Raw genomic sequence first — 11,326 nt, 5'->3', positions numbered from 1 at the left:
CTGAGAGACACTCTTCTCCCCACACCAACTCTCCCCCAGCAGCTGTAGCCTCACCTTCCCGGCGGGCTCTGTTCCTGCAAGAGTCTCTTATTCAAGTGTGACCGTTTGGGGACAAGAGGGGGAAAGGGTCCTGGGAGATTTCCTCTTTAGCAGTCTCCAGGCAAGTAAGGTACATGTGGGGTAGTTTGCCGGGGTGGGCACCACGAAGACCCTGCAGACGCCCCACCTACATGGCTTTTTAGCTCCAGCAAGGGGCCCAGAGTTGCCGGATCTGCTGTTTCAACAGAAACCTCGTATCCAGATATTTTGGGGGAAAGCCCTCAATTTTAAAATATTGCAACTGTTTTATATTTCTTCCTATCACTGTGCTGGCCACACTCAGCTCTCTGTTTGCCACCTCTGGGCTCAATTTTAATACCATTTTGTTCAAACCTTTCTAAATTTGAAAGCACGTCTTTCGTAAAACTAGACTGTGGCACAGGTTCTTTGCATGGCTGAGAGGGTGGGTAGTGAGTGCGGGTGCTACTTGTGTAGGCGAGCCCTGGGCCACAGGCTTGGCCTCCCGGCGCCTGGCCTTGCAAGGGTGAGGGACCCTGGCAGTGGCCTTCTGGCTGATCTCCCTACGCTGGGCTGGGCTGGAAAGAGGGATAGGTGAGCTGCGTCCCTCAGCTGTTCCCAGCACAGTAATGCAGCTGTGTGAGCCTGAAAAAGCACCCCTGGTTCCCCGGGTGATTTACAGGACACCAGACCCTGCGTTCCGAGCCCCCAGTGCACCATAAAGATGCATTACGAGGGAATAATCTTTATCTGAACTAGAGCTGCGGTGAAGGAGACTCTGTCCAGCTGAGAGCAGCAGTGAGCTTTTGTTCGCTCGGGGAAAAGTCCCTGTTCTTCATCTTATTTGATTAACATTTCTTTTTCCTCTTTGACACTAGGTATCTAGTTAATATTTAGACATTATATACATTTTCTTTCAACTGTTGTATCTATTATGTGATCAAACAAAACTCGAGATGCCAACCACATCAGACCTGCCAGGCACCCAGCTGTGGCTAGCGGATACCTGGGACTCACAGGGCCAGGTCCTGGGCGGGATGGCGCCAGGTGGGGGGTGGGGGGGCAGGGGGGTCCAGGGCCAGCCCTGTCCCCAGGAAGCAGAGTCGCCCAACTTGTTTGTTTATTAGGTGTATAGATCGACGATGGTCTCAGTCTATTTCAGTCCAGGGAAATCTGAATTCTTTTAGTGGCAATGTCCCCAAGGGACGATGGCGTAACTGTGATTAAAAAGGGGGCAGCCTCAAGTTTCTGGGCAGAAAGCAGTCACCTGGTGGCAGGACAGAGGCAAAAGGTTTGGGGCAGGAAAACCGGGGGTTTGTGTCAAAGCTCCACCCACTAGGAGCTCCAAGCTAAGATGGGGAGGCTGGGAAGATGGAAATTGGGGTGGGGAAGCTGCTATGGAGAAGAAATCGCTCCGGGGGCAAGGCAGGAGGCTATCCAGGGAGAGAAGGGCGGGTCAGGGGCCGGCAGAGTTTGCCTGGAGTCCCAGGGCAAAGGGAAGCTGAGCTCGCTCACCCCTGGCCCCCTGCTTCCTGGTGCCTGGCACCGGCGGCGGGCGGCGGGCTTTACGCCCTGAAAGTACTGGGGAAGGATGGAGAACGCGGCGTCCCAGGCTCCAGGGAAAAGGATGCCGCGGGGCTGGGCGGGGAACACCTCCAGTGTGTGTGTGTTCAGGCGGGGGGCACACGATCTCCGCTTCCCGGGCTCCCCAGCCCTGCGCTCGCCTCCGCTCCCGCGCCCCCTCCGCAGGCGCGCGCGAGGCGCACACCCCCTCCCTCGGCGGCGCGGGGCGCGTGCCCGGCCTCCGCCTCCCCTCGCGCCGCTCGCTCTCCCGGCAGAAAGTTAGCAGCGGGAAGGAACTCGGGGCCGCAACAGCGCGCGGCGGCGGCGGCAGAGGCTGGAGCAGGAGCCGCGGCCGAGCCTGGAAACGGAGGCGCTGCAGGCGGAGCAGGTGCAGCCGGGCCCGCGCGCCCCCCTCGGTCCCCTTGCCAGAGGCTGAGGGGGGGAGCCGGGGGGCCGCCCGGACTCCGCGGGCAGAGCGGGGAAGGGGGCCATGCGGCCGGGCTTGCCCCGGGCGCAGCGGGACAGCGGCCAGGGCCGGGGGCGCAGCGGCGTCGCTTCATGCAGCCGGGGCGGCTGGGCAGCGGCGGCGGCGGCGGCGGCGGGGGCGGCGGCTGAAACCATGTCCGGGCAGCGCTGGGGGCCGCCGCCGCCGCGAGCCGGGAGCCGCGATGGCCCCGTGGCCCGTACCTCCTCCGCCGCCGCCGCCGCCTCCACCTCTCGCCACGCCGCCGCCGCCCGGCGCCTCGGCTAAGGGGCCGCCGGCGCGCAAGCTGCTGTTTATGTGCACCTTGTCCCTGTCCGTCACCTACCTGTGCTACAACCTCCTGGGCGGCTCGGGGTCCCTGCAGTTCCCGCTGGCGCTGCAGGAGCCGCCGGGCGCCGCCGCCGAGCCCCCGCCGAGCCCGCCGCCGCCCTCTCTGCCGCCTCCCCCCGTGCGCCTCGGCGCCCCCTCGCAGCCGCCCGCGCCGCCGCCGGACAACGCGAGCCGCGTGGAGCTGACCGAGCCTCCCGAGCAGCCCGCCGCCCCCGGGGCCGACGGCTGGGGGCTGGCGAGCGGCGGCGGCGGCGCCCGGGACGCCTGGCTCCGGACCCCGCCGGACCCCAGCGAGATGACCGCGGTGCGGAGCGCGCTGCTGGAGAGGGACGCGCAGGAGTCCAGCACCACCGACGAGGACCTCGCAGGCCGGAGGGCGGCCAACGCGAGCAGCGAGCGGGGCGGCGCCGCCAGCACCCCGGACTACGGGGAGAAGAAGCTGCCCCAGGCGCTGATCATCGGGGTCAAGAAAGGCGGAACCCGCGCGCTGCTGGAGGCGATCCGCGTGCACCCGGACGTGCGGGCGGTGGGCGTAGAGCCGCACTTCTTCGACAGGAACTACGAGAAGGGCTTGGAGTGGTACAGGTAGGACCCGGGCTCAGCGGTTGGGGGACTCGGAGGGAAGTCCTGGCGCCGTCCTGGGGGCCCCGCGCCCCGCGGAGGCTCTGGAACCCGGGCGGGGCGCCCGGGGCGCGGCGGGGAGCGCTGGGGCCAGCCGGGGCGAGGGAGGAGGTGGCGGCGGGCTCTGCCTCCGAGCTGCGCGTCCAGCCAGCTGCTTCCTGAATCTGCACAGCTCCATGCCTGGAGTCCCCAGCCCTGGTGCCCCCAGCGTTCCTCCCGCAGGCTCTTGGGGAGCTCTGCGTTCTGTTGGGGACGCTGAGGACTGAGTCAGGACAGCTGTGTTGACTAAAGGGCGTTGAGATCCCCGGGAATCTCTCAGAATCGCCCTGGAACGCATCTGCGTGGCTGGAATCCAACTTTAAGTATTTTCAGGTTAAAGCAAAATGAACAGGGAACAGTTAAAAAGGTGGTGCTGGCGAGTTCGGGCTTTCTAGTAAAGACCTAGGATGTCCCCCATCTCCAGAACTTTCTGTCCCTCTTGGCTGGATGAACACTGGGTGCAGGTGACAGAGGTGCCCTGGGTGTTGCTGCCTGCACCCAAGCCCTTCCCAGGAAGGTGGACATTCACCCTCCTCCTCTTCCCCCCTCTGCTGGTGGGGGAGGGGGCGGGGGGGGGGGGAGGCGGGGGTATGGGGAGAGAAGAGGGGACCAGAAAGTTGAGCGCAGGTGAAATAAATGGATGCCCCAGCTTCCTTGCCAGCCATAACATTTAAAGCAGCACTGGCGCAGATGCCCGCATGCAAGCCTCCGTTGCGTTTCTCCTTCCCTCTCTCCTCCTGTTTTATGTCTCTTTGGAAAACGGATCTGGCTGGCTGGCCCCATCTCTGTTGCATCTCAGTAATTAATTGCAATTGTCAAATGGAAACACAGGCTGTGTCAGCTAAAGTGATGTTATCATCTTAACAGAGCCAATAGGTAAACTAAGGATTGTTTCCTAACAAGCTGTTTTCCTGTTGAAGGGATGGCTGTCTCAGTTTAAATTACAGCCTGGGAAAGTTTTAGAATTGACAACTTCGGAAATATACAATAAATGTGTGATTGATCCCCCCCCTCCACTCCCCCCCTTTAAAATGTGCCTTGTACTTGGGAAGCTGGAGAGAAGCTCACTTGGGGCATAAACATTCCAGCACATGAAAGAAAATAGCAAATGTGTCTGTTAATGTCCTGTCTGTTTCAAAAGCCAGAACTAATTGCAACATTTTAGGAGGCTTCAAACAGCCCCTTCCTCTCCAGACATGAAACAGCAAGTGCCCCATTTAACTGGAAAATCAGTGCCGCAAACATCACAGCCATGCCTTCCAGGTTGCAGTTATCACTAAGACGGTGTTAGGATGAGGAATGCACCCCTACGAGGGGCGTGATGTCTGGGGAGGGTTCCCTTAACTGGTGGTTGCAGAAAGGTTCTAGCTTCTTCTGTGGGGCAACTTTGGTCTCATGAGGGTAGCTGGCTCCCCCCCCCCTTCTGATTTCAAAGCTGTGTATCTTGTGAGAAGTGTCAAATGCCCTTTTGGGGAGAGGGCGGCTTAAGGATCAGATCTTTCCGAAATGTGTGTGGGTAGTTTCGCAGCAGCTGGAAACAGAAGTGGGGGCTGATGAGATGCCGCAAACGTGGTGCGGGGTGTGTGTGGGATGCGAGTCAGGAAGCCCGCGGGAGGGGCTGGACAATTTTCTGAGGAGGGGATGGAAGATGCCTGGTTTTCCCATGTCCTTTTACACTGAGGCTGGAAAAGGAGGCACATGCACTGCCTGGCCGTGGGGACCTGGCTGTAGTGTCTGGGGCTCCCCTTCCAGCTGGGACAGCAGGGAGATGTGGCGGGAAGTGGAGGACCGCGTGTCGTCCTGTCCTCAGTCCCGCCCCCGCTGTCCGGGTGGTGGGCCCCTGTATTGCTGAGGTGTCACCGGAAGCGCTGGAGGAGAGTCTGTCGAACACGGAGGGAATTTTAGCCGAGCAGACTCCCAGGACCCCCTGCACCCACAGAAGCCACGTGTGCCCGGACGACTTGGTGTCTCTCTAGCCTTACCAGGGCCACTGTGCTCGGAGGCCAGGGGATTTTCCTGGGCTCTGTCCCTGGCTCCCGCCTGTGTGTGTGGAGGAAGCGAGCATGGCATCCTCGCTGGCTGGTAGAGAGGAGGCTGTGGCACCGAGTCAGACCAGGACAGACACCTCGCTCTGGGGTCGCTGGTGTGGCTTCGCCTTGGCAGTGGCGGCCTCTGGACTGAAGCGCTCCTCTTGCCTGGAGCGCCGAAACCCACCGGAACCTTCCTTTTCTGTTGCCCGATGACACAGCCCTAGGTGAATTCAAGGCCCCCCCCCCCCGCCCCCCCCCCCCAATCCACTTCTTTTTCTTTTCAGGGTGCCTCCCATGGCCCACCAATTCTGCAAATGTTTCCCGCGAGGGGGGCAGGAGCAGCGGCTGCTGCCAGCAGGGCTGGCCTGGGCCTTCCGCGGGCCGCCCAGCAGCCAGCAGCTGTGCCTTCTCCGAGCCACTCCAGTGGTGTCTAGATCCGGGTTTTGCTTCCTCCCGTGCTGTTGATCTAATGTGATTTAAAAACACATTTGGGATTAGAACATGTGCCTCAGATTTCCAGGCCCAGATAGCCTCCTGGATTAGGGCGTGTTCCAGCCGCCGCAGAGCCGGCTCCCCTCGTGGACAGCACAGGCCAGCGGTCAGTCAGGGTGTGGGGCAGCTTGCACCCTCCACGCCCCGCCCCAGACGAAAGGGCAGAGTCCCAGGCGCCTCACGTGCTCTGATGTGAGCTGTGAGCTGCACAGGCAGGGCCTTGAAGGGCTGTAAGGACGGGCCCGGCGGCGGGGCTGCCACAGCAGAACTCATCAAAGTGGGGAGGCCAGGAGCGCGGCCTCCCCCGCGGTTTAGACTGTGCGGCAGCCGTGGCCGCGTAGCCTTTTGGAAACTGCCCAGGGCGATGGGAAGTGACCCTCCAGGGCTTCAGGCTGTCCTCACTGCCAGCGCTGACACACGGCCCACTGGCTGGGGAGCGCCACTCGGGAGGGCTGCTGTAGTCCCGCCAGCTTCCGGAGGAGGACAGTGGTGACAGCGTGGTTCCCACACGGCGTCTGGAGAGAGAAGGGAGGAGGACGCCGCCTGCGATTGCGGGGGTTGGCGCTGTAGAGCCTGTGATGACGTTTGAGCGTCATGATGAGGCTGTGAGTGTGATCGAGACACCCCTGGCCCACAGGTGGCTCGGAGGGCACACATCCTGCTCAGGGTTTCTGGGAGGGTCCCCGTGAGCTGCCCGCAGTGAGCTGCCCGCAGTGAGCTGCCCGCGGTGAACTGCCCACAGTGAGCTGCCCGTGGTGAACTGGCCGAGTCTGCCCCACCGCAGAGCTTCCTCTGCCCCGCGTGGCCACACAGAAGGCACTGGGACGACCGTCCTCGTTCTTGTGTTCCACAACTTTTACCAGTATCTTCCGTGTCCCAGGACTGTTTCCGGTCCTGGGGAGAACGTGGGCCACAGGAGAGTGGAAGCCAGCCCCGTTCGTTCTGGAACTGGCATTTCACCAGGGGTGGGGGGAATGGCAAACCCACACGTCTTTCTTTGTGCCTCTGTCAGTGTGGCTGCTAGGAAATTTAAAGGTACACTGGCGGCTCACATTTTATACCCGCTGGACAGGGCTCCCGCAGATCAGTACTTTTAAACTCCAACACGAGTCACCTGGGGATGTTGTTAACATGCAGGCTCTGATTCAGACTGGGAGGGGCGGGGGATGCTGACACTGCAGGTCCCAGGGCTTCACTGTGAGGGACAGGGGCTTAGAGCGTAATCGGTGCGCACACACGTTTTACCTAAAATCAAATGATCAGGGAACTCCTCTCTGTGGAAAGGACGTCAATGAAGCGAAGGAGGAAGGTCCTCCCAGGTGAAGAGCTGGGTGGAGAGGTTTTCAAATCGAGGGGACAGCAAGTGCAAAGGCCCTGGGGTGGAAACGAGCCTCAAGGATTTCCAAAGTGTTCTTTTATTATCCCCAAAGCACGTCCTTCGTAACCAGACAAGCCTGGGTTCAGTTCCTGGCTTTGCCGCGTTCTAGTTGGATGATCTTGGTTGGATAACAGCTTTAGTTTACCTGAGAGTAAGTCCTTCCTTGAAGGATTGTTGGGAGGAATAAATGAAATAATACAAGTGAATATATTTTCTAGGGAAAAAGTGGGTTCTAGAGCAGAAATCCAAATAGGCCCGAACTGGGTTTTTCCATTTCTCAGTCTTGTTGGTCTCATCTGCTTTACCTGCTATCTCGGCTGTGAGAATGTTCACGGAATGTTTCCTTACCTGGGTGTTTTGGGAAAAGTCTAATCATGACTGGCTTTGCAATCTGTCAGCTTAACCTTTTACGCCAGAGGTCGCGAGGGCCGTGGGAAGCCTGCAAATGAGGGAAATGAACCAGGTGGGGAGAAACGGGGTGAATGTATTCTGTAAAGGGGTGCCACTGCTGGCTTCCCAGCTACTCTTCTCCATGCTCAGAGGTGGCGTCAGGGTTACCCGGTCTCCCGTTTGGTAAGAAAGTGGAAATTAGGTTTTGATGTGAAATCTCCTGCTTTTGAATGCTGGCAACAGAGTGAAATTTCTTGGAAGTGCTGTGCGAGCCAGCACTGGGAGGAACGCGGAACCCATCGCGGGCTGGATGCCGCAGCTGCTCCCGCTCCCAGCCTCTGCTTCCGGCCATGTCTGAGACGGCTGGCGTGCCCAGCCCCTTGCCCCTGCCCCTGCCAGGACCCTGCCTCCCGGGCTACTTCAGTGTCCGTTCCCCGCCCGGTCCCAGGGTTTCACAGCGTGGGGCAGAGGTGGTGGCCGCAACGCAAGGGGGCTGGATGGAAACGGACATCGAGGCAGAACAGGGCCGCTCCCAAGCACATTTCTCACTTCTTCCCAGTGAGCGTTTTCTGGAAGGTGGGAAATGCCCATGTGTTCACTCACTGATCGTGAGTGCCCGGATCTGATCCATGTGGATAAGTTGTGCTTATAGGCTCTGGTCAGAAAAGTTGGGTTCTAGGCTGTGTTCTGCCACCTACCAGTTCTACTGGACATCAGGTTACTTAAATCAACCAGTCTCTCTCTCTCTCTCTCTCTCTCTCTCTCTCTCGCTCTCGCTCTCATCTTTGTTTCTTAGATGATGATGCTAGATTGTCTCCAAAGGGCCTGCCTATTCGTTCACTCAGTGAAATATTTTGGTTCTAGAACAGATTTCTGTATTGCTCAGAGGAGGAAAAGGGTAGAGTAGACGCAACACTGTTTGCAGGATCATTTTGTATCTTTGAGCCAGAATCCACTCATCCTCATTGCGTGACACTGGACAAGCTACTTAATGTCACCAGGCCTCGATTTCTTCATCTGCATAATGGGCTTCCTGATACTTCCCAGGGGTTATGTGAGGATGAAATAAAATGGTATCCATAGTACCCACAGAGTTTGTGAGAGCCAGTTTCCCTCTCCCCTTCTTTCCTCTCTCTCCCAGTTTTTCTTTTTCCCTTGCTTTTCTCTTCATTTCCTTCCTTTTATTTTATCAGTCCTGAAGGTCCCAGAGAGAAAGCTGTAATGCATTTTTCCATTTGAATGTAGTCTTTTATTTCCAGATTATGTCTGAATGAGGGACTTCAAACCCTGAAGCAGCTCTTAAGTAGCTCTCCAGAGAATAATCAAAGCCGGTTCCAGAATTTGGTCTCTTGTAACTGGAGCAGAAGGAGGAGAGGAGTCAGCAGGGCTGTCCAGCACGGGTGAGCTGTGGGCGGCAGGCCCGGCGGCAGGCGGGCATTTTCCGGAGCCCGCGGTAGGAGTGCGTGCTGCCCGGGACAGGGCGGCTTGCCCTGTCCGTCTGCGGAGCTGAAGCAGCTGCGAACGCAGGGCTGGTCGGAAAGGCCGGGGAACTCCCGTGACGGGGCTGCTCCCACTGCCCCCGGCCGTCACAGCACAACTCACTCTTCGTCTAACTTCCACTCGGTCAGGAGAGAGGCCTGGAGACGGGTGAAGGGCCGATTGCTAGGCCGCATGTCAGAAGGCGTCCAGGGCTTTGGTCTCACATGATGGACGGGGACGCTGGCTCCGCACCTGCCGAACCTCCGCCAGTTACGGCAGCCGCTCGATTCCATGGTTTCTGTGGTTTAACAAGCGCCTCTCTCACTGTCTTGGGAATTTCACTCTGAAATTATAACTCGCTGAGGGAACCTTTCAGCCCAGTTTGCCGTTAATTAAAAGCAGGCTGTTGAATTTTTTTTTTTTTTATTAACACTTACCAGTTAGGATTACCTTCTTTTAAAATTTTTTTCGACCTTTACTTAGATGTAAACATCTGTTTACAGGGAAACAAGGCGACACATGAAGGCTGTAAATGCTAGAGATTGAACTGAAACTGTTATAAACAAGAAAAGTAATTTATTGGCTTATGTGATCAGGAAGACTTAGGGGGTACTTGACATCAGGAAAAGCTGAATCCAGGGGCTCCAATGGCGTCGCCAGGTCTCCCCCTTCCCGGTCTCTGCCATGTCGGTTCCTGCCTTGCTTCATTCTCAGTTAGGCGGTGTCACCACATTTTAGGAAAGATGGTCAGCAGCAACCGTGATAAGCATGTGTATGTTTATCAATTTATGGGAAATGATTTTCCTTAAGAGCTTCTGTAAGAAACTCCTGCAGACGCCGTGGCCCCGCTGGTCATGTGCCCTCCCCACAGCAGTCCTGTGCAGCGTCCAGCCAGGCTGGCGAGGTGGCCACCCTTCGGCTTGGGGGGTGGTGGGAGCCTGGAAGCAGGGTGAGTCCCATTGGAACCGTAGGAATAGGTTCCCTGCAGAGAATGTGGTGTTCAGGGATTCTGTTGCTAGAAGTGGGGGCTAGTACACCACAGGCCTGTTAAGCATATAGACCCACGCTGGGCCAGGCCAGGCCCAGGGTCCCTCTCAGTATTTTAACCCAGGAAGGGGAGCAAAGGGTTATTTTGGGAGGCTCAGTGCCTTTGTCTTAGCCATTCATTTATTCGTTTATTGCGCATGTATTGATCGTTAACTACTTGCTGGGTCAGATGTGCGTCAGTCATGGCCAGTGATCTGAAGGAGCTCCTGGGGCAGAGAAATGGACAAGCACCTGATTCCATTTCACTAATGTCCCGACGAAGTGGGATTCACTCCAGGAATGGAAGGATGGTTCAGTCTTAGAAAAATCTAATAATTTGACTTATTCTTAATATGGATAAATGAGAAAAATCCTCGGATTTGTTTTATGGATGCTAAAAAGACATCTGATCAAATTAAATATCTATTCCTGATTTCTAGTGCAACCCGTGATAAAACAGGGTCATTCCCAAACCCAGCATCACGTTTAGTGGTGTAACACTAGACACCCCCCCCACAACTCCAGACCCAGAACAGAAGCCCACAGTCATCACTGTTATTTATTGTTGCTCAGGAATTAATAAATGATACAATTAGATATGGAAAAGAGGAAGAAAGTGGGAGGTAGAATTATCACCATTTGCCAGTAAGTTACTCTCTTTTTTTGAAATCTTAAGTAAACAATGACGCTATTAGGAACGATAATAGGATTTATTAAGGCAAGGAAATTAATATGCAAATCTACAATTTTCCTATATGCCTACACCAGCAATTTTGAAAATATAATGAGAGACAATATTCTATTTATAGAATCAACCCAAGAGACAAAATAACTAGGAATAAATTTAGCAAAAATTGCAAGGGACTTGTAAGAACAACATTTTAATACTTTACTGAGGGGCAATAAAAAGAGACGAGTAAATGGAGAGAGACGTCTTTCTCTAGGACAGTATTTCTTTCTTTCCACCCATCTGCCAGCCCCTCTCCCCTGCCCTTTCTCCTGGAGTTCTTTGCTGCTAGATTGAGATCAGCCCAGTGTGTCTAACAAAGGTGTGAAAATATTAATTCTGTGAACATGGCCCAAGTGTTGGACCTCATCCTTAGGATTCCCTTACTTCCCACATTTTGTTTGGCTGAAGAGAGGATGGTAAGACAACCGTTACGGTTCTGATTCAAAAACAGTGTTATAAATCCTTGGTGGGGGTGTTGCCTGATTCATATCCCAGGTTTAGGGGTGGTCGGACTGTGCCCAGGTGTGGATTAACAGCTGAGTTGGTGTAAATTTAGATGCACTCCTGCTGTTACAAAGCAAAAAACAAACAGACCAGGGACAAGTGATGGTTATTTTTAATGCGCCAGGAAGATGAGGATTTGGACGTGAATGGATAACAGGATCAGCTGTGGCAACAGGATCGGGCTGGCAGCAGCAGGAGCAGTG

The 11,326-nt window shown here is 56.2% G+C and overlaps 1 protein-coding gene across 1 annotated transcript in view; it reads left to right on the top strand.

Annotated features, from left to right (window-relative positions):
• Window positions 1–2,288: 2,288 nt before the first annotated feature.
• HS3ST4 (heparan sulfate-glucosamine 3-sulfotransferase 4) overlaps window positions 2,289–11,326 on the top strand; it is a gene marked incomplete at its 5' end in the record, with an annotated part of 354,439 nt that continues 345,401 nt past the window's right edge. Inside the window, one exon of the mRNA XM_081088835.1 lies at window positions 2,289–3,019. Within this exon, the coding sequence (XP_080944961.1) occupies window positions 2,289–3,019 (731 nt within the window). The remainder of the gene's footprint in view (window positions 3,020–11,326) is intronic.

This window comes from Myotis nattereri, assembly GCF_964212035.1.
Source record: "Myotis nattereri genome assembly, chromosome: 4".
In the NCBI taxonomy this organism is placed as follows: Eukaryota; Metazoa; Chordata; class Mammalia; order Chiroptera; family Vespertilionidae; genus Myotis; species Myotis nattereri.
Note: the sequence above shows the minus strand (reverse complement) of the source record. Positions and strands in the feature narration are given on the sequence as shown.